The sequence below is a fragment of the Helianthus annuus genome, chromosome 11 (assembly GCF_002127325.2).
Source record: "Helianthus annuus cultivar XRQ/B chromosome 11, HanXRQr2.0-SUNRISE, whole genome shotgun sequence".
Lineage (NCBI taxonomy): Eukaryota > Viridiplantae > Streptophyta > Magnoliopsida > Asterales > Asteraceae > Helianthus > Helianthus annuus.
In genome coordinates, this window is record NC_035443.2 from 124,093,382 (window position 1) to 124,117,620 (window position 24,239).

At 37.5% G+C, this 24,239-nt stretch overlaps 1 protein-coding gene across 1 annotated transcript; it reads left to right on the forward strand.

Annotated features, from left to right (window-relative positions):
• The first annotated feature begins 21,203 nt into the window (after positions 1 to 21,203).
• Positions 21,204 to 21,704, forward strand: LOC110931427. The gene has a single exon (XM_022174844.1). The coding sequence runs from the start codon at positions 21,204 to 21,206 to the stop codon at positions 21,702 to 21,704; it is 501 nt and encodes a 166-aa protein (XP_022030536.1).
• The last annotated feature ends 2,535 nt before the right edge of the window (positions 21,705 to 24,239 follow it).

The following is a 24,239-nucleotide window of genomic DNA, read 5'->3' on the forward strand; positions in this document are numbered from 1 at the left end:
AGTTGGCTGTAAAAACCAACCAGCTTTCTGTTTCAGCTTTTAACTTTCTAACTTGTGTTCGATTGATTCCGTTAACATGTTTAGTGATTACAACAACATCAAACATCAATATCAATCAGCAAACTCATCAGAAAATCAACAAGAATCATAACAACATCATTCTAACATCATTTCATCACTAGACTAGTTTATGTTCAAGACTTGTTTAAGGTTCTTTAGAGTTTCATGGATTCTCATCATCAATATCTATTAACCACTTAAATAACATGAAGAATGAACGGGTCTAAGTTCTTACCACTAGCTCAAGGCTAGGGGAGTTTGAGTGTAGAAAAGTGATGGTTAAAAGCGAATAGAGAAGGTCCTTCCACTTCCGAACGCACCGAGCTTCGTTGTATACCTTCTAACACCTATGGATGCTTGTGCAATGTATGAGAAATGATTTGAAGGTGGTGGTATGGTGATGGTTGTTGGCTGCCGTAGGTGATGGAGGAGGAAGGAGAGCTTTTGTTGGTGGTGAGTGTTGATGAAAGAGATTGGTTATCTCTTGAACATATTTATAAACCAAGTTTACTATTGCCCAACATATAAAGTGCTCCCCATTGTCCAACAATTAGCAATTAAAATATTCAAAAGAAAGCAAGGGGGTGTCCTACCCCTTGTAACCGTTGAAGAGAGGGGGGTATGGGGTTGGGTGGTGATGATATAGTTAGGACTTAATTGCAATCTAAAGGTTCTAGTTAGTATATTAAGTGTGTTAACTAATATAAAGGGTGTTAGGGTGTTCGGGGACCCTAACTAGCTCAGATAAGTTACAACAATGTGTCTGGCAATATTTTTATGTTCCGGGTAAAGTCCGGTTGTTCGGTTCGGTGTTGTTTCGTTAAAGTGCTTAATTAATCCGTAAAGTGTCATACATATATATATTTTTGTAACGTTTTTAATTTTCAACACTCAGGAAAGCATAACGGACTATTTAATGACTTTTCTGTACACTATTAGTATGTTAACTAGTACATGTAAGTATAACACAGTAGTCAGAGAGCAGTTAAGTAATTCCACACAGTCGTCAAGCACTTTAATTATCATTAATAAGTTGTACGGAATACATGGAATTTTGAGGGTTGTCACAAAGGATCCTCAAAGCTTGAATTCGGAAGTTCGATCCTTGGCTTCTCATGGTACTCATATGAGGTAGATGGCTCACATCATTGTTCCTCATTGTAAGTATATGATAGATAAGGGTCGTAACTTTGTTCTTCATAATACCCATATGAGGTGGGTTGTTCACGCCATGGTTCCTCAAAGTAGGTATATGAAGGTGGATGCTCATATCTTGGTTCCTCAAAGTATGAGTATGAAGGCTCATACCTTGGTTCATCAAAATATGAGTATGAGGGAGAAGGTTCATACCTTGGGTCTTCATAGGATGCATATGAAGTGGATGGCCCGTACCTGGGCTCCTCATAGTAGTTGTATGAAGTGGATGGTTCAAAGAGGTCACAATATTGTACCGAATGAGGATTACCACAAATGGTGCAATAGTCTTCCCTATAATCATCCTCCTCATAATGGTAGTTGTAATCTCCTGAGTATTGATCCATAAGAATCACTAAGTAGACCACAACAGAGTCTTGGGACTTGAAAACGAAAATAAAAACGGAAACAGAGGATGGACACGGCCCCGTGTTCAATGAGCACGGCCCCATGTTCAGGTTCTGTATATGGGCATTTTAATAAAGGTGACTGGTTTTATGCAGCACGGGGGCGTGTTCAGCGAACACGACCCCGGGTTCAGACTCTGTATCTGGGAGTTTGTTAAAAAATTATGCAGCACGGGGGCGTATTCAGTGAGCACGACCCCATGTTCAGTCTACTGTAATGCAAAAATTAACCAAAAATGAAAAATGTGCGCGCGTTTTAAAATGGTTTTGAAAAACTGATTAGGCCGTCGATTTTAAGCTTTCTTAAAATTCTTGTGTCCCCGGCAACGGCGCCAAAAACTTGATGCATGTGTAGCGTGATATATTTTTATTAATATTTTAAGCCCTTTTTAACACTTTGGTCAAGTTTTAAATTTATAAAACACGATATTCTACTAACACTAAACACACATATGGGCAAGTGCACCCATCATGAGCGTAGTATAGCGTTGGTAAGATACCGAGGTCGTCCAAGGACACAAGAGCTTTTAGTACCGGTTTATCCTCAACGTCTAATCAAATCAAAATTTTAGAAAAAGGTTTTAAACATGAAAATAAAAACTAAAAATGTTGAAAAATAAAATAAAAACAGATAGACAAGATGAATGACTTGGATCCGACTCGCCTTTAGTGTAACCTTTGATGATTTCCGCACTTTTGCACTTTTTAAGAGATTATCTTAGTTACAGTTGCAGGCCCCTCTTTTGAAGGTGGCGTTACCCTCAACCCAGTAGTTTGAGTCAGCAAGGATACAATCCTAAAGGGTTGGAATATGGAAGATAATTAATTAAGTTATTAATGCGTAATGTGGTAGGCCCCTCTTAAGAAGGTGATGTTACCCTCGGCTAAGTGGTTTGAGTCAGCAGGGATACAATCCCAAGTAGCAGGGTTAATGTATTAATAGTAGTTTACATATGAGGGGATCAAGCCATTCGCACCCCCGCCATCCAATACCAGTGGGTATTGAAGGAGGTCCTAGTAAGCTTGACCCAGGTCCTTGCAGGATCTATACACTGAACAAGGCAAGAACCTTACCAAACCATTCCCTTAACCCCCGACCAGGTAGCTAACATATCTCTATAAAGACCGTAGAGATATGAATGGTGAAAATCTTTTATTTTATATAGACAGTAAAATAATGTCAAGACACCATGGACAAATGATAAGGAAGTTTCACCTTCAATATAAGAAACTAGTTATTAAAGTCATTAACACAAAACCAAATAAAAAGTGCGAAAAGATTAAAAATCAAAAGTATTACACTAAATGCTTGTCTTCACCAAGTGATGTAAGAGACTTAGGCAAACATGGCCTTTGATTGTCAAGAACTCTTACTATCAATCTTGGATCCCGAGGCTACTACACACACTCTAAGATGGATGATGGATGATGGTGGTGGATGTGGGTTGTAGTAGTGGTGGAGTGTGGGTGAAGTGGGAGAGAGGTGGTTTGCCAAGGGATGCCTTTGAAGTGAACCAAGCACCCCTATTTATAGCCTGCACAGAAGCCCGGACACTGCCCCGTGTCCATTGGGCACGGTCTCATGTCCATCCACTTTCTCTTTCTTCATTAATTGCAATTTGTCTGCATTAGCTCCACACGCCCCCGTGTCCGGTGGGCACGGCCCCGTGTGTAGAAGCGTATCTGTACTATCAATATTTGCTTGGATTCTGCGAATCTTAGCGTTGACCACGGCCCGTGTTGAGTTGGGCACGCCCCCTTGTCGGGAATAGAAGCTTCTATAGCTTTGTCCTTTCTGCAGACAACTGGCCACGCCCCCGTGTCCGCTGGGCACGGGGCCGTGGTCAGTCTTCTTTTCTCTTGTTTTTGCTCGGGAAGATGCTATCGAGGGGTCGAGCATGCCACGTTTATTCCTTTTCTTGTATTTATGTTAGATTTGGCTGCATATTTGTTCCTTTTGTTCAATTAAGCTCATTTGGTCCTGAAAATACAAAAGGAAGACAAAAGCACACTTTTTCCAACATTAGTACTAAAACATGGTTAGTTTTATGCCTTAATTGATGTAATTTATATGTTGCATTTTACACACATCAATTGCAACTAAAACATATATGATCATAAAGAAGAAGTTTATGGATCGTGATTGTTTAATTCAATGGCATGACCTGTCAGACCATCCCGAGTCATTGATGATTTGAAACATATTGAAGAACTAGAAGGAACTGGAAGATTCTTCAAGATAACAATTAGCATGTAATGTTTGCTCTCATACCTCTAAATCAACCAACCTAAGTCACTAAATGACTTCCTAGCCACAAAATGAACAAGACTACACCAAGTTTCCAAACACTATCCATGTTGGGAATGCACTCGTCTAGTCAAGTTGTTGGTGCATATTTCGTATGCCCACCACTGTGTGAATAGGCTAGATAGAGTGTGTCTTGAATATTGTATAGAATAGTGAAAACGGACAAGGTTTTATAGTGAAAATGTACGTTCGTACGAATGGAGTCCATCCGTACGAATGGACGTCATATTAGTCCGAGTACATTCGCACGAATCTGCAGATTCGTACGAATGACCCTTGATCCATCCCTATAGGTTCATTTGTTGTTACAAGTCCATTCGTACGAATGGACATAGGTGTAGGTTCGTACGAATGGGCAAGGTCTATATATAGGGATGAGGGGTTCCTCATTTGGACAAGCTTTTGGTTCCCAGAGGGGAGATGCTTTCCAATTGGTTTCACGGTGATGTAACTTCAAATCATCAATAGAAACCAGATTAAATTATCTTGTTTGGTGTCGATTCTACTTCTACTCCTTTCTTATCAATAATATCTCACTGGACCGGTTATCTCGGGACCAAAACTCGGTCAAACCTGCCGGATCCTGGAATCTCAATTGGTATCAGAGCTACGTTACCGATTCAATCGATCTAACAGTTGATTGAATCACGTACGCTCATAAATTTTGGATTTTTTGGAGGTTTTGACGTTAAACATTGAATAAACATCAAACTGAAGGTCAATTCACGCATGGGATTTGAAATTGAAAACATAATTATGTTCGTGATTGATTTTTGCACAATCCTATGAAGTTTCATCATGAAATTCGCAGAAATAAAGATTCTGGATCGAAAAATGTGATTAAGAATGTTCTTGAGAAGATCAGCTTCTTTGGGACGCATGCACAGGTTCGTACGAATCATCATTCCAGATTCGTAAGGATCGACGTCTCTGTTCGTACGGATCGACTTCTTGGTTCGTACGAATGGACATTGGTTCTTAATTGTCAATTCGTTCCAAAATCAGTTCATTCGCACGAATGGACCTACTCCATTCATACGAATGAACAAATGCCTAAAAAGGGCATTTTTTGATCGCAATGACGTGATGAGTCTCCAGAAAAAATTTGGTGATTGAAATTTTTTTCAAGTTTTTAACACCCAAGTTGGGTTGTTCGGGGATATCGTCCAGGGCTTAAACAAACGGATTTGATGTTGCGATCACAGATTGTGGAAATTAGTGGGGTAGTCATGTTACTTGTGCAGAATGATTATCATCTGGGTTCTTTGACTATTAATGGGCCGTAACGAAAAATCCGCAATGATGAAAAACTGACGCTTAGGGCTAAAAATGTCATATTTTTGGCATAGTCAGGTTTTTCAGAGAATAGAAATGAGGGGGAATTCAGTGATAAGACGTCAGAATTTGCAAAAATGAGCGGGAATAAAAATGTCATTGAAATTGCAGCATTTTTAAAATTCGTGATGATGCAACAGTATTCGGGTGGTTCCGATGTGACAAATGGCAAATAACCGTTCATTCTGTACAATCTAATCACTATTTTTAGTATATAATCTCATGCAATAAGCGTAACTAAATTACGTAACTGTATCGTACCTTAGATAACAGTGTTAGGACAAGAGAACAATACTATAACATATGTTGGTTTTCGCTGTGTCGCTAAACCAATTAAACTATGTCCTAAAAGTGTGGGTAGAAAGTGTTGCGCGCACTATTCACGGTTACACTATTCATGCCAGCAAAGTTGCTGAAACACAACAAAACGATGAAAAATGACATATGAGTAACATAACCGAGTCCATATATATATATATGAAAACACTAATGTGAAAACACATCTTGCAAAATACATAACTTTCCGGTACAACGCCCTAATCATAAAATCGTCCGTTCGGTTAAAAATAATAGAACAATTCTAACTCGTCTGAACTAATAATTTAGCATTTCCGGAACTCCGGAATTATGCCAAATGATAACAAATATATGAAAACAATATGAGGATATTAATCGGGTGTCCGAAACATAAACTTTCGGTGCTGCGTTGCAAACCCCACAACTTGTCCGTTTTTGAACCGACAAGCTAGTAAATAACATTTCCGACGCCAAAACAACCAAATGGAAGACATGGAGAACTAGTTAAGCTTATTTTGGGACTCGAAATCACTTCATGCATCGCTTGATGGCGGAATAAAAACTTGCGACAAGATTTTTTTGTTGAAAAATATGGATTACATGTATGGAGAAGATGTGAAGTATGGTCTGGAAAATTATAACAAATAACATCACCATTCCTTATCGTTTTATCCAAGATTCAAGACTCCATTCTTATCATCTTTTTACACGCTTTTTCAACATCAAAAACCCCTTTGAAACTTCCATTTTCGGCAGCCATACAAACCCCTACAAAACTCACCAAAAATCACCACTAAACACCACAATTTCACTTAATCTAGCCACTACAAGATCATCTACACATGGATTAAGCGTGAGGAAGCTTTAGGGGAGTTCTTGGAGGCTTAATCTTCTTCTAAGCTTGTGCAAAGTTGTAAGATAATCTTTTACCTTTTTTAAGCTTCTTATTATTTGTAGATTTAAGAAGTACAAGTTGATTATCTTGAAGATTAAGAAAAATATAATCAAAAATCCTAATCTCAAACTTAATAATCTACTAGTCATGACTTATTATGTGATTATTTGTGTAGATTAGTGTAGTTAATTAGTGTGATCTTGATGATTATGTTGTTTTTGTTTAGATTAGTGGTTTAAAGTCTAGATTTGTGATGATCTTGTGGTTTATATCATGCAGTAAATTAGATTAGTGTTAATCTAGCCATGATGCACTTAAAAATTTGATTTAAACACGTATTCACACAAGATCATCAACTTCAACGATTATGAGCATTTGTATGTAAACTTGATTAATTGATCATCACACTAATGAACTTGATTTTTAACATAAAGAAAGTTTATGTGATATTATTTATCAAAAGTGTTATGTAAAAATCTTGGAAGTTTTTACATAAAGATGTAGGAATTTTTAAAAGTGAAAAACAAGTATAATCAAGTTTATATAAGTAATTAACCTAATAAATGGTTAACTTTGAAGACTTGAAAGTTTAAGCAAAGTAATGCTCATGAAAATCTTTGAAGGAATAAGTATGATTAGTGATGTAAGCATGATTTTTGTGATATTTGGAAATTGTGGTGATTTTTGGAAAATTGATTGATGATTTAAACGCGTTTTGAAAACGTGGGAAACGTGATAGTTTAGGGGAAACTACGGCAAAATTTTCTGAAATCATAATCATGATTAAATAGGGGTTAAAGTGTGATTAAAATGGCTAATCACACTTGATGATTTTAATCATGGTTAAATAAACTTTCTGGGAAAAGTTGAAGTATTAAAAATTTAAGTAAGTTTCTAAATTACTTATAAGAATTTTTATAAGTTAAAAATGGAACCTATAAATATATATATGTTTAGGGAAATATATATATTTAGAAAACTCATCAAGGTGTATATATTATGTGTTAAGTCTATGTATTTAGATTTATTAGGGTAGTGGAGGGTTCAAATGAAAATCCTTCATTTTACTTCATTTAATTTTTGTATTTAATATTAGTGTAAGGGCATATTGGTAACCTTAGAAAGATTATTAATTGGTAGTCTTCCTTTTTTGTAGCTAACTACATTAAATTTTGGTACTTAGTTTCAAAAAATATATTTTTTCAAAGATAAAAACATTATTAATTTAAAGTGTTAGATAAATTAAGAGTGTGTAGGATAAATTTCAAAATGTGTACGACAAATTTTGATGTGTGTAGGCAAAAAATTTAGTGTGGAGAATGACAGTTTTTATGACTAATTAATTAGTCAAAGATAATAATAAATGAGATGATAAAAAAACTATCTAATGTTTTACAATTGTACCATTTGTTCTTTTTCTTCTCAATTTAATTTTCTTCTCAAATGAACCTCCCCCACTATGCTTAACTACCAAAATATCTAGACTTTTAATAACTTTTATAAAAAGTTACAGTTTACCCCCCACCCCACCCCACCCCACCCCACCCCCCCCCCCCCATTTTAGGAAATTGGTCAACAAAGGGGGTCCCACCCACAAGATCTTTTGTTGAAAAATATAGATTACATGTATGGAAAAGATGTGAAGTATGGACTTGAAAATTATAACAAATAACATCACCATTCCTTATCATTTTATCCAAGATTCAAGACTCCATTCTTATCATCTTTTTACACTCTTTTTCAACATCAAAAACCCCTTTTAAACCTCCATTTTCGGCAACCATACAAACCCCCCACAAAACTCACCAAGAATCACCACTAAACACCACAATTTCACTTAATCTAGCCACTACAAGATCATCTACACATGGATTAAGCATGAGGAAGCTTTAGGGGAGTTCTTGGAGGCTTAATCTTCTCTTAATCTTCTACTAAGCCTGTGCAAAGTTGTAAGATAATCTTTTATCATTTTAAGCTTCGTATTATGTGTAGATTTAAGAAGTACAAGTTGACTATCTTGAAGATTAAGAAAAATATAATCAAAAATCCTAATCTCAAACTTAATAATCTACTAATCGTGACTTATTATGTGATTATTTGTGTAGATTAGTGTAGTTAGTGTGATCTTGATGACTATGTTGTTTTTGTTAAGATTAGTGGTTTAAAGTCTAGATTTATGATGATCTTGTGGTTTATATCATGTAGTAAATTAGATTAGTGTTAATCTAGTCATGATACACTTAAAAATGTGATTTAAACACGTATATGTTTAAATCACACAAGATCTTCAACTTCAAAGATTATGAGTTTTTGTATGTAAACTTGATTAAGTGATTCTTGAAAGATTAAACCAAGAATAATCATGTGACAAGGCTTTTAAAAACACTAATGAACTTGATTTTTAACATAAAGAAAGTTTATTTGATATTATTTATCAAAAGTGTTATGTAAAAGTCTTGGAAGTTTTTACATAAAGATGTAGGAATTTTTAAAAGTGAAAAACAAGTATAATCAAGTTTATATAAGTAATTAACCTAATAAATGGTTAACTTTGAAGACTTGAAAGTTTAAGCAAAGTAATGCTCATGAAAATCTGTGAAGGAATAAGTATGATTAGTGATGTAAACATGATTTTTGTGATATAGGGAAATTGTGGTGATTTTTGGAAAATTGATTGATGATTTAAACGCGTTCTGAAAACATGGGAAATGTGATAGTTTAGGGAAAACTATGGCGAAATTTTCTGAAATCATAATCATGATTAAATAAGGGTTAAAGTGTGATTAAAATGGCTAATCACACTTGAGGATTTTAATCATGGTTAAATAAACATTTTGGGAAAAGTTCAAGTATTAAACATTTAAGTAAGTTTCTAAATTACTTATAAGAATTTTTATAAGTTAAAAATGGAAACTTATAAATATATATATGTTTAGGGAAATATATATATTTAGAAAACTCATCAAGGTGTATATATTATGTGTTAAGTCTATGTATTTAGATTTATTAGGGTAATCTAAATAATACACAAGAATACCAAGAAATACTTGAAGGATAACAAGTATAAATACCACATAAATACATATACACAATATTCTCATATAACCAAGAAATGCTAAGTAACAAAATACATAAAACTCACACTTATATATTGTCCCAAAACGGATTAAACAGACGAGCGAACAATACGGACGACGGACAAAAATTACAAGAATATATGTTCCAGAGAAATAAATATATTTCGACTGGCCAAATAAGACATATAACCAAAACGGTGAATAAAGGAATTTATAACATTCGACGACGACAAAACGGGCGTATCGCCATCACGAGAAGTTACTACGACATTTGGGCGATTCTTCGACGCAGAAATATACCTATTAAACGACTACGGCGATACGTCTAAAAATAAGAAATTTTTACACTTAACGAACGTATATTTAGCCTATAACAAAATCCGGAAAATGGAAATCTATAAAAATTACTAAGTATTTTTATAAGGAAAAGAACACATTAAAAATCCTATACTTAGTGAATTTTTATAAAAATGCAAGATTATTAAACTTATGGACTCATAAATCTTATTTGGGCTAGGCCCAATTACTTGAATACATGGACATGGCCTAATAATAAAAAAAATGGGCAATGGCCCAATAACATAATAACATGGGCAATGGCCCAATGACATTAAAACATGGGCAATGGCCCAATGGCATAAATACATGGGCAGAGGCCCAATGACATAATACATAGGCAAGGGCCCAATAACATAAAGACGTGGGAAAGACCCAATGACATAAAAGACATGGGCAAAGACCTAATAACATAAATGACATGGTCTAGGCCCAAGGACATGGGCTAGGCCCAATGACATGGGCGAGGCCCAATGACACGCGTGCAAGGTACGAGGACATGTGAAGGGCGAGGCCCGTTCACACATGATTCAATACATACAAAATATGTATACCATTGTGAAAGAAATATGTATATATATATATATATATATAGGGTTGGGCTATATAGAAAACCCTAAATATTTAAGAAACCCGGAAAACTCAAAGCTCCCGACTTTTTTTTTTTGAAAAAAATAACACATGTAATATACATGTTTTTAAGAGTTTTGGGCCAAAAAAATCAAAAAAGCGCTGAAGGGTTTTTTTTTTTTTTTTAAAACAAATTTCAGCAACTTTCAGCATTTTCGTCTAACACATGTTAGGCAACCGGACATTGCTGAAATTTGTTTATTTTTAAAAAAAAATCCCTTCGGCGCTTTTTTGTTTTTTTTTTGGCCCAAAACACTTTAAAACATGTATATTACATGTGTTATTTTTTTCAAAAAAAAATGTCGGGAGGTTGGGTAAAAATGAGGGGAGATTTGAGTTTCCAGAGTTTCCTAAGAATTTAAGGGTTTTCTGTCTAGCATTCCCCTATATATATATATATATATATATATATATATATATATATATATATATATAAAGATCGAACGAACAAACTACCAACACTCTAAAATACAAAGTTGTTCCAAATATGACAAGTGAAAACATAAGAAATGAACAACTTGTACGAGGTCCGATAAGACCTAGTGTCTAATAAAGTTAGTACACATGTAGATTACTGACGCGTACGGACACTCACTTACGGTATTACAATATACGGAACCCAACTTGTGAGTTCATGTCCCTCCTTTTAATGATTTCAATGTTTTGTTTTTAATAAAATCGAGGGGAAATACATGTCATAACAAATGGTATGTTAGCTATGGGTTTAGATGATAACATGATCAATGTGCGTAAATAGGATGATGACATTAGTAACCATTAATCACTTAGTGACCAAGGTGCAAAAGGTATAGATCTATCGAGCTTGAGGCGCGCTCCACTCTAGGTTGGTATACCCTTAGGAGTGCTTTTGTGATCCCTATGATGTCAACGTTGTATCGGGTTGGTTACTTACTTATGGCACATATGTCAGGGTGCAAGCTACACACTGATAGATCCTTAAACTCCATGAATGCAAATAACATACAAGGATTACATTACTGGATTACAAACATGATTTCATTATTGGATTACAACTATGATTTCATTACAGGATTTCAAACATGAGATTTCATATGATAACAATAACTACATGAACTCGCTCAACTTTTGTTGACTTTTTAAAATTACATGTATTTCAGGAAACAAGACTCGAGCCGGTGATAGACCACAGGAACGGGAATGACATGACAACGAAAGCCTTTTTATGTCAATAACAATATTTTGTTCGAAGTGCAATGAAACTCAATAACTATATTTTGGATAACATTGTAAACTTTTGTTTCAAATCAATACATATGGCATCGTTGTTAACTTATATTTGTTTACATGATTAGATGCAATGATTACCTTTCTTACGTCACACGTAACAAGCTTCCGCAACTAGCAGGGTGTGACATCCGACTTTAGATTGTCTGGGAATGTATAGGATCTGGATTCGTGATTTCGTGATCATAGGAAGTTCAGACTCTACAGATCAGGGTCAGATTGACGTCTTAGGGTTTGAGTCCCTGGTCTTCGTCAAGCCGGTTAGTAGGATTAGCATCAGGATGTGCATCTATATTGTGGATACTTATAAGATATCACAGACATGTGATAGTCTAAAGTGTCAGAATGGTTAATCTTCGAGCAGATGATTTGTTTTTCGGACTAACCATCAGGGAATGATGATGTTTGTTGGTTAAGTTGCTGCCGGAACTAGCGGAGAAGACTATATATATGTTATTGTGACTGAATAGGAAGAATGTTAATCTGATCGTGGATGAATGTTTCTGAGATCTGGATGTGTTACCAGATGATGTGTTATCCGATGAAGATTTGCTAATTGTGGAGAATACCGTTTACACAGATCAGTCATTCAGAAGGTGCTTAAAGGTGATCACGGAAAAAGGGATTTCAGATTTTCGGGGGTAATCACAGATTTGACGTTAACCAATGTGGTATTTGAAGTTTCTATCAATTATCAGTTGGGTTTTTGAACGTTAAAAAGATCAAGCATGTGGAATGCGCGATCGATGGTGCTGAAATAGTATATCAAAAACCGAACGCGGATGTGGTTAAAGCTGAAATAGAGAAACTTCATTGAATAGTTTCAATTTGGTGATTATTCGTGAAGATTGCAGTTTAGCAATTCAGAGGAGGAGTCGTGAACTGTGCAAACAAAGACCTGAAGATTAATTTCAGGGCGAATTATCGGAAGATTTATTTCAGGGGGGAATTTGTGTATAACGAAGATAATGCATACCCGAATCATTAATCAAGGGGGAATCGATTGAAGATTTCAAGATGCTTGATTGAAGTTGCAGAATATTCAAAACACGACTCTAGATTTTCGAAGACACGATTCGACAGTGACGGCCAAGGGGGAATCTGTTGGTGCATATTTCGTATGTCCGCTACTGTGCGAATAGGCTAGATAGAGCGTGTCTTGAATATTGTATAAAATAGTGAAAACTAACAAGGTTTTATAGTGAAAATGTACATTCGTACGAATGGAGTCCATCCGTACGAATGGACATCATATTAGTCCGAGTACATTCGCATGAATCTGCAGATTCATACGAAAGGACCCTTGATCCATCCCTATAGATTCATTCATTTTTACAAGTCCATTTGTACGAATGGACATAGGTGTAGGTTCGTACGAATGGGCAAGGTCTATATATAGGGATGGGGGTTCCTCGTTTAAAAAAGCTTTTGGTTCCTAGAGGGGAGATGATGTCCAATTGGTTTCATGGGTATGTAACTTCAAATCATCAATAGAAACCAGATTAAATTAACCTGTTCGGTGTCGATTCTACTTCTACTCCTTTCTTATCAATAATATCTCACCAAACCGGTTATCTCGGGACCAAAACTCCGTCAAACCTGCCGGATCCTGGAATCTCACAAGTCACTTGGTTGTTTAAGTGATTTAGATGATTAGTTATCTAAGTGGTTTCCAAGAAACCAAAATGAATCAACCACACCTCGTCTCCAACATTTGCCATGTTGAGTATATACACGTCTTGGTTGCTCTCATTTGGCAACTTAGCAAGTTTAGTTACTCATAAATTCTTATTCATGACCAACCGAAATCATCAACAAAGTTGATGATTTTGTGCTTTGGTAAATCCATATAATGAGGTTAAATGGATGGAATTCATCCTACCTCCTTGCATGACCATTACAAGGTATTTTATAATACTAAGGACGAATATATGTATGATGTAACTAGAATATATACATATAAACCAACTAAAATCTTAACATCAACCAAACTCATGTAACTAGACCAACAAACACTTAAACATGGTGAATATGTATGATGTAACTAGAATATATACATGTAACTAGAATGTTATACATTATGGTGAATATTATCTTCGGCTAAGATTCCTCACATTGGACATCCAATGGGACGTAATGCCCATGAAAAACACTTAAACATGGTGTCCAATTTGAGTGTCTTAACAAGATAACTTTTACCTAATTTCATACTAAGTCACAAATCCGCATACGAATCCCTAGTGCAATCCGTCATACTTACACGCCTTGTTTATCCTTGAATGCTAATTCGGCGTTTCCCAAACTCTCAAGCACACCAACTCACTTACGTGGAACTTCTCCGCAAACTGATTTACAGTTAAATATGATAACGTTATGGTATACGTCCATATAAATATATCCAGCCGTTTAAAAATTTTATGCAATCTTATAGCATATGACTTTTGGATTAATATGATAACTAGTGAGTGTGCATTCAGTGGATCATCCTTTTCAGGAGTGTATGCATACCAAGACCCTATTTTTTGTACGATTGTTATATATATTTAAACAGCAATAAATTAAATTAAATAATAAAGAAACATTTATGAAGATGGACAGTGACGGGAAAGAACAGGCCAACAACTACTGGAGCATTTATAATGGATATGGAACATGAGTTGGTCTACCAATGTAATCCATTACTCACATGTCTTGTTCTTTATTTTTATAAAAAAAGTACAAAATTTTAAATCTATATACAATATGTAATCTTGCATTTTACAAGGATTTATACCCATATTTTTTTATGTGGAAAGCAATCATCATATTACTATAACAATAACACTAAGGATACACGACCTGAGGTCTCCACTTTATAAATTTCAGATATGAACTAATCCTCCAGAGATTATATATTTTGCTAGATTTCATTTTTTATTTTATTTCATAACTCTTCACAACACTTTTGGACATTGTAACTACTTAGCTCGAAATACGTGTTACTATTTATAGAAAATAAAAAATAAACATAAATAAGTACGTTTTTTGAATACAAGTTGTTTTTTAACAAAACTGTTTCCGACACTCATATTGTACATGATATAAAAAATACGTTATTTTGTATATAACTCCGTTTTAATAAATTTCAAGAAGATTTATACCAAAATTATATAAAACTACGCATTAAAAAAGTTAACGAATACAAGACCTTAACGAAAAATCAAACTAAATCATACTAAACTAATATTTAAAATAACCTAATACAAAGTCACTACTACCCTTTTTAAACCAAAAATTAAATTATAAAAGTCAAAAAAGAAAAGCTCACTCAAAGTCGTTTGATGATATCTGTTTGCTTAAGTACCTATGAATTTAAACTAAAAAAAGGAAAAGAAACAAAAAACAAAGTTAGCTATTGTTCATCACCACTTCCTCTTCATATCTACAATAATTCTATGATTAGTGAATTTTAATGGGTAGATTAACATAATTCAAGAACTTGATGACTAGTCCATTTTAACGGGTAGATAAACATAATTTATTAGTTCATTACATTGTTGATTTAGCTTCTCTAACATCTCTATTTCGCTGTTCATTTTCTGTTTTGTTGTCGCTTAATCCAGGGCCGACTCTTGGGCCGGTCAAACCGTGCCGTCGCCCGAGACCCAAATTTTCAAAGGACCCGAAAAGTTTTTATAAGCTTTTATATATAAAAAAATATATATATTTAGTATATGCATCCATTTATTATTCAAAAGAGTGTTGGTGACCATCTTAAAGTAATTTATAGGTCTCAAGTTCAAGTCTTGGTTAATTAAGGTTTTAATTCTTTAATTCATTTTCCCTTAACCATAATTTTGGGCCCAATTCCTTTTGTCGCCCGGTGCCCAAAATTTTTTGAGTGTTCTCGGGGACGGCTCTGGCTTAATCTAACGTGAAATAAAAGCGCGCTTGAGTAGGTATAACACTCAGTGAGTGGGTGAAGGAAGTAAAATAACAATAGAAATGGATAAGTGTTTGAATCGTGTCACTTGGTGGATTGGCGAGGTTTCGGTTGGCATGTCAATTTGTTTAACCCGAACAGAACACATATTTTTATTTGTGTCAAAAATATCAACTCTAACACTAACACACCTAAAATCATAGCATGTAACCGGAACATAAAGCGTTCAATACATTTATTTAAATGTGTCAAACAGATGACATGTTGGCGGGTAGTAATCAAGTTGTAAACATATTAATCGGGTTGGTGAGGCGTAAAATGTGGGTTAAATGGGTTATGGGGCAGACTTGTTTAATCACACATAGTGGTGAACCGACTTGTTTAATTAAAAGAGTTACACATGTTAACTCAAACACCGGGCGTTTGAGAAAAACAGGTCAACCCGAACATAACCCTTTTATTATACTAGTTAGATATGAGAAACCAAAACCTGATTACTTTTGTGTCGTGTCAGAAATTGTCACTCCTAGCAATGGATTAGTTGAGATATATAATAATCGGGTAAGAGGAAGAGGGAGTTATGACGGGAAGGGAACGCTACAATGAAGGCCAATGGTATGATGTTCCGATTAGAAACGGCAGGAGACATAGGAATCAAGAAGGTAATCAGCCAAACATTCAGATCACAAAGATGTTTGTTTCTAATCTTCCACCGAGATGTTCGTCGGCAGATCTGGTTCAAGTTCTCAAGGGTTTCGGTGATATACAAGGAACGTACATAGCAAGAAAATACGATAAACTGGGGAAAAGATTTGGCTTTGTTTCTTTCGGTAACGTACAAGATCCAGAGAGATTGGAAAGTAAAATGAAAGACGTTTGGATTGGTTCGTATAAACTTTTCATCATTCTGGCAAGGTTTGTTGATGGGTCGAAGGTCCAACGCAAGAATGAGAAAGCATGGAGGCCTGTTCAAGAACAAACGACGGAGAAAAGTGTTCATGGGGATGCTGAGCCAAAGGTGGATGTTCAGAAACCGGGTACGAGTTATGTTGGTGGTAGGTCTTTCAAGGATATTTTGTTAGGTATGGATCCAGTCCTTGAACCAGTGGAGATAATGGTTCCGGATGAGATGTCATGTTGCAGTGAAGGGCATGAGGTGGGTTTACTGGGGAGACTTGTTGATTTTAAATCACTATCTAATTTGAGAGTATGGTTTTCTTTGAGTATTAATAAAACTGTTACGATAAAGTATTTGGGAGGGCTTAACGTTATAGTGATCTTTGAGTCTGTTGAAGATAAAGATTGGTTTCGTATGAAAAAGAGATTATGGGAAACGGTATTCCTTTCGTTAGAAGATTGGGAGGGCCAAGTTATTGATTTTGAACGTCTAGCTTGGATTAAGGTATACGGGATTCCAATGTGTTTAATGGTCGAGTCGGTAATTAAGGATATTGGGGCCATAGTTGGTGAGGTTATTCAGGCCTCGAACCCTAGTGATGGTGATGATTGGTCTTATGTTCGTATGGGAGTCCTTTGCAAGGCGGGTACAAGGATTCATCACAACGTCCAGTTGTCGTGGAAATCCAATGTCTTTCCGGTGGTGGTAGAAGAAGATCCTAGCGATTGGGTGCCGGGTTGGCTTGATGATGTTGAAAACGATAAGTCAATTGAAAGCAAGGATATCGATGATTCAGTCATGGTGGAGGAAGAAGAGTGTAGCAAGCATGCAGTAGGTGAGGAAGATGATGTAAGTTTGGAAAACACGGTAATCAAGGATAGTAGTCAAGGTCACGATTTCTTTCCTAATGAAAATATTAATGATGACACCAATATAGAAGGGGAGACAGTTACGGGACAGGAGAACATTCCTTTTTGTCAGGCGAATAATTTGGGAGACACAAGCTTGGGTATTTTTAAAAAGTCTAAAGGGTATAGAAAAAAGGCAAGGAAAAATATCTCGGTTTCTCCAGTGGGCCAAGATAGGCCCAAGAAAAGGCCCAGAGGTGGGGAGGACTTATTTGATCTGGACAGATTCATTAATAAGATACATGGTACTCCGGCCCAAGTTAATATGGAGAAGGAAACGGCCCAAGAAATCTTTTGTACACCGGATTTGAACAGAGACTTTATTGGTGACGGGGCTTTAGGTGAAACAGAAGATAGGGATGTCGGGTTGCAAGATAAAGCTGTGGTAAATATTGAGACGCAAAAGGAAGTTGAAGATACAGTTGCTTTAGGAGTCAAGCTCGGCGCTACCAATATTGATTTGTTTGAAGATGCGATTAACAAGATGGTTAGGGAAGAAGGTTCTCAAGAAGTTAATCAATGAATGTTATTTCTTTAAATGTTCGTGGACTGGGGGACGATAAGAAATGGGACTGGATTCGGAATTTACGGAGAGATAACGAAGCAGGTATGGTTTTGATACAAGAGACACAACTTATTTCATTAGATGGGGTTAATTTGGGGAGAATTTGGGGTAATGATGATTTTATGTCTGAATGGGTTCCGGCGAATGGTAGATCGGGTGGTTTACTGTCGTTGTGGGATCCCAAGGTTATTAATGCGCAGTCGGTGGTAAAACATCAAAACTTTATATTTATTTCGGGTTCTCTGAAAGAAGTTGGGAAGGATTGCATATGTGGGAATGTTTATATCCCACATAAACTTGTTGATAAAAGAAGAGTTTGGGGTGATATTAAGAATGCGTCGAGTTTTAATCAAGAGTATATGATTATGGGGGGGATTTCAATTGTGTGAGGATTAAGGAGGAACGGAAGAAGTCTAAGTTCAACGCGGTGGCGGCTCGTGAATTTAATGAATTCATAGAGGATATGGGTTTATGTGAGCATCTCTTAAGGGGCAAGAAATTTACTTATTGTGTTGGGGATAAATTTAGTCGTATTGATCGCATTTTTATATCTTCAAACATTTTGTTGGATTGGCCTAATGCGGAATATCGTGTGTTACACCGGGAGTTATCCGATCATGCTCCCTTGTTATTTAAAGTAGTGACTCGGAATTTTGGATCGAAACCTTTTCGTTTTTACAATTCTTGGTTAGCTCGGGATGGTATTGACGAGGTTGTGACTAATGCGGTGGCGAGGGACGTTGGTATGGTGTGCCATCCAGATCTGCGCCTTATGATCAAATTGAGAAATGTCAAAGTTGACCTAAAAAAGTGGATTAAAGATGTTAAGGAAAAAGAAACAGAGGAGGAAAAGATATTGAGAAAAGAAAACGATGAGCTTCAAGTCTTGATGGAAGATAGAGAGTTAAATGAGGAGGAAACTTGGGTTTATGAAGAAGGGAACGTTAGATTGCGAGAGCTGGATTTATGGAGGTCTCGTGATTTAAAACAAAAATCCCGGGTGAAGTGGGCTAAAGAAGGGGATGAAAATACGGCGTTTTTTCATGGTTGTATTAGTAATAGAAAAGCCTCTAATGCTATTCCAGGTCTGATGGTGAATGGGGTGTGGGAGACTCGGCCAACTGTTTTAAAATGTGAAGTCTTTCGGTTTTTCAGAAATAAGTTCGCTGAGGAGTTGAAGATTCGGCCGGTTCTCAATTGTTACGGGTTGAAGCAGTTATCGCCGAACGATGCGAAGGAGTTGGTGACGGCTTTTACAGAAGTAGAGATCAAAGATGCCATATTCAGTTGTGGTAGCGATAAAGCCCCGGGCCCAGATGGTTTTAACTTCCGCTTTATTAAAAAATATTGGTCTCTTTTTGTGCAGGATTTTAATCTTATCTTTCAAGATTTTTATTCAAATGCTTCCATTAGGCGCGGCGTTGGATCTTCTTTTATTACATTAATCCCCAAAGTTCAAGACCCGGTGGCGTTGGGTGAGTATAGGCCTATTAATTTGATAGGGGTGGTGAACAAGATTATTTCTAAAGTTCTCGCATGTAGACTTAAAAAGGTTTTGAATAAGTTGATCAACGAAACTCAAACGGCTTTTATTTCGGGTAGATACATCCTTGATGGCCCTTTGGTAGTGAGTGAGGTGTCGGCTTGGGCTCGAAGCTGTAAAAAGCATATTTTTATGTTTAAAATAGACTTCGAGAAAGCTTATGACAACATTAATTGGGGGTTTGTGTTGTTGGTTATGAGACAGATGGGTTTTTCTGAAATTTGGTGTGGATGGATCCGTGGGATTTTGTCGTCGGCCAGGTCGTCTGTTTTGGTTAATGGGTCCCCAACGTATGAATTCGATTGTGAGAAAGGCATGCGTCAAGGAGATCCGATCTCTCCTTTTCTTTTTATTATCGCTATGGAAGCTTTGTCGGGGCTCATAAAAAAGGCGTGTGATGATGGGTTGTTTAAGGGTATACAGCTTCCCAATGATGGTCCTTGTGTGTCTCATTTATTCTTCGCAGACGACGCGATGATTATGGGTGAGTGGTCGGAGGATAACTTCAAGGTGCTTAAGAGAGTCTTGAGAATTTTTCACTTATGCTCGGGTTTAAAGATTAATATCTCTAAATCCACTTTATTCGGTATTGGGGTAAACGGCGAAAATCTGTGTGAGAAAGCCGCTGAGATGGGATGCTCGCCGGGGGAGTTTCCATTTAAGTATCTGGGGATACAAATGGGCGCGAATATGAACAGGATTTCTAGTTGGGACCCAGTGGTTGAGGTGTTTAGAAAAAGGCTTTCAAAGTGGAAGGTGAAAGTTTTATCCATAGCCGGTCGGGTGGTTCTTATCAAATCCGTTTTAGAGAGTCTCCCGACTTATTTCTTTTCTTTATTCAAGGCCCCAATTGCGGTTACAAACAAACTTGAGGCTTTGATAAAGAAATTCTTATGGGGAGGTAATATAGATATTAACAAGGTCCATTGGGTTAAATGGGAGGTGATTACAAAATCGAAGGATAAGGGAGGCCTTGGGTTATCCAGATTGGAAGATTCGAATAATGCGCTTCTTTTAAAATGGCTATGGAGGTATCGTTTGGAGCCTAAGGCGATATGGCGTAGAGTTATTGATGCTATCCATGGTTCTTCTCGGCGGTATCAATCGGTTTTTTGCAACACGAATATGAGGGGAGTTTGGTCTGTGATTGTTAAATGTGGGGCCCGGGTGTCGGTTAATGGATCGGCTTTCAATAGCCTGTTCCAAGGTAAAGTGGGTAATGGTATGGATGTGAGATTCTGGATCGACCCGTGGATTGATCGGTTGCCGCTCAGATTTTTATTTCCGGATCTGTTCCGTATAGAAAAAAACAAATGGTGTCATGTTACGGACAGATTGGGCCAAGGTAATATGACAAATGCTATGTTCTGGGAGTGGAAGCATTATCCAAACACTGTACAAGAAACTCAGCAGCTTATTCTTTGCACTCGGTTGGTTTCGGGCGTTGATTTGACTCAGAGACGGATAAATGGAGCTGGAACAACTGTGATTTGAAGTATTTAAGCATTAAAGATACGAAGCAGTGGGTTCAAAGCAGTCGTCAAGAGGATAGTTCTAATGTCATGCGATGGTGTAAGTGGATTCCGGCGAAATGCAATGTGTTCATGTGGCGTGCTTGGTTAGATCGCATTCCTACGAAGGTGGCGTTATCCAAAAGGAACATAAATGTAGGAAATAATCTTTGCGTCTTGTGTGACGAAGCGGAAGAAACTGTGGACCATGTGTTTGCCGGTTGTCGGTTTACTGATGGTATTTGGAATGGTGTGGCTAGTTGGTGTCGAATTCCCCATTTATTTCTGTTTTCGTTACATGATGTGCAGAACGTCAATGATCAATTGGGTTATTCTTTGGTCAAGAAAGATATCATTCTGGGGATTATGATGATAGCTTGTTGGAGAATTTGGAAGATGAGGAACGAAAAAGTGTTTAAAGCGGCAAATGCGATCACTACTCAAGTGCTTTCGGACATTAAGTCCCTAAGCTTTCTTTGGTTTAATAGTAGAAGGAAATCGGCTAGAGTAGGATGGAAGGAATGGCAATCGTTCTCTTTTGATGTAATGTAATTGCTATTGTGTTGGTTTTCGGTTATCTCCTCCTTGGAGATTCCGGTTTTTAATGAAATTCGCCCTTCAAAAAAAAAATATATATAATAATCGTGAACATTACTGATGCAGTATACTTCCAAAACGGGATACTGAACATAATCAATATGAAACAAACAGAGAGCTATATCAGTGTGCGGTAACTAAACAAATCAAGATGTCAACTGAGTGCGCTAGGCATAATTGAACAAAAAAAGGTCCAACCTGAAACGACTGTGTAAGTAAAGAAAACCGAAATGAGGTTATACCTACGAGGCTACGACGACGCTTTTGTTTCGGAAACATGTATCTAAAACAGTACTAGAACAAATCATAAAGGCATGTCACGTATAGTATAAGAAACCAAAATATGTACATTATTAATTTTTTTTTTTTTAAGTCCAGAAAACTTGTTAAGTTACATCAAAACAGAATGTAGACGGGCAACAAGCTGCGCCGCCAATCCTTTCTGAATTGCAAACCCCAACCTCCCGAACACAAACCCCTGCCCCCCTGGGTCGAACAATTGTTGTGGATAACCTGTTGAACCCTCGTCAAGAAGTTGATAGCTTCTGGCGCTAGGGAGCCAAAAGTATCAAAGGCAAAAGAGATAAAGACATGTTGGTTCTCTGCGCAAGCTTTAGCATGCTTATCCACTTTCTTTGATTCTGCCTTTCTTGCTGCTAGTTCAGCTATAAACCCGTTTTCCCTTAAACCAACCAAAGAGTAAACCCCCGTGAGGTCTACACAAGCATGTTTCCCCCCACCCAGCCAAAGTCGAGCAGATCCGCTGGTCGCAGAGTAGATCTCCCTTCCATAGGGTCCGTGAGGAAATTCACAGGGGCTAATCGGTGTGGGGCTCGTCCCCAGGGGGTCGAGGAGCGGTGACTGGCCGGAACACCCCCCCCCCCCCCCCCGTACGTCCCCGTCGCAAACGTCGAACGCAAGACGGAGAAGACAGACCAGTTTCTTTTTATCTTTCACAAACACACACAGATATATATATATATATATATATATATATATATATATATATATATATATTGAGGCTCATCCCCACACCCTAGGTCCATCCCTTTTAGTCTCATCCCCACACACGCTTACATGGACCCTTACGTGATAGATCATCTTTTAAGGACTACCCTCCTCCACACCTCATAGTCTAAAGGTTATTAACATAAGAATATCAACTTATACTTATAACATAAATCGAAAAACAATAAAAATAGTTCAAAAGTCTTAGCAATTACAAAAACATGCAACAATGAGTACAAATTCATCATTATGGTCCATTTCATGCTAAACATGTTGAAGGGTATGGTCCCAAAAAAGCCGCGCAAACCTTCGGTGAGGTTGCGCGTGAGACCATACTCCTTATTTAAATAAACTTCTACCAAGAGTACCGCGCGAGGTACAACACTCCTGCCCTATGTCGCGCAAGGCCTCGCCCACAAGAAACTCCGATATCAACACTTAGCATAAAGTAAAGGAACACATGGACACACTAACCCCGCGCGGGTTTAGATTAGATGCTCAGCAAGAGCCTCATAGGAAGGCAGCGCAAGGCTGCCTCCAGTGGTACACAAGGTACAAGTGGCAGTGAAAAGAGCCAATGAGCGTCTAGCAGGCTCTGGTCAATCGTGCGCCACGATCGTCTGACGAGAAGTACTCAAGGACGCCTACGTGGCACCAATCAGGGGACGGAGACATCTGTCCCACAATCTCCACTTGTCTGCTGATTGCAGAAAAGAAGCAGGGCCGACAACAACGACACGTGGCTCCAATCAAGGTGCGCCAGCACCAAAGAGTTTCTAGAAGCCACTAAACGGTCGACACTAGAGAGACAAAGAGCATATCCGTTATGCTGTCCATTTCCGGCCCAAGGCCCATCAGCCCATATCCTCTTACACCTCTCCGGCTATAAATAGAGACCTCATTCCACATGTTAAACATTCTACTCCCTCTACTCTCACTCTCACTCTTAACATTTAATTATCCTCCCAAAGCAGTCGCTTATTCTCACACCGGGGCCCGATTAAGAGGGAAACCCCCACATTCCCCTCTTAACGAGTAACGGTGTTCTGTTTTGCAGGATCGAACCTCAAGTCGGAGCTCAAATATTCATAAGAAGATTAACCATTATGGTAGAAACATAAACCAAACTGATTAGCACCCTTGATTAGTTCAGTGTTTCTTCATTGGCGCCCACCGGTTTTTTCTATAACCATCCTCATCTTCTTTTATTTGAGCCTTCATTTTTTCCTTCGATCATGGCTGGTCAAGGAATCACTCCAGAGTTCGGCTTCGGAGCCAACTCTAACGCGGCGTTGGGTGAGGGAATCCAAAACTTCCAAGCCCAAATCGAAGAAATTGGTGAAGTCGAAGTAACCAATACTGGGGGCCCGCGCGGGAGTATCACCCGTATCACCCGAACGGTCACCCCAGGAAACAATGGAGAAGGGCCTTCGAACCCAACACCGCCGCAGGATGTTTCGGCATTACTAGGGCTACCAGAGG

Bases quoted from the DNA above. Each gene is read 5' to 3' on its own strand.
- LOC110931427 (XM_022174844.1), top strand. From the start codon at position 21,204: ATGCGATGGTGTAAGTGGATTCCGGCGAAATGCAATGTGTTCATGTGG.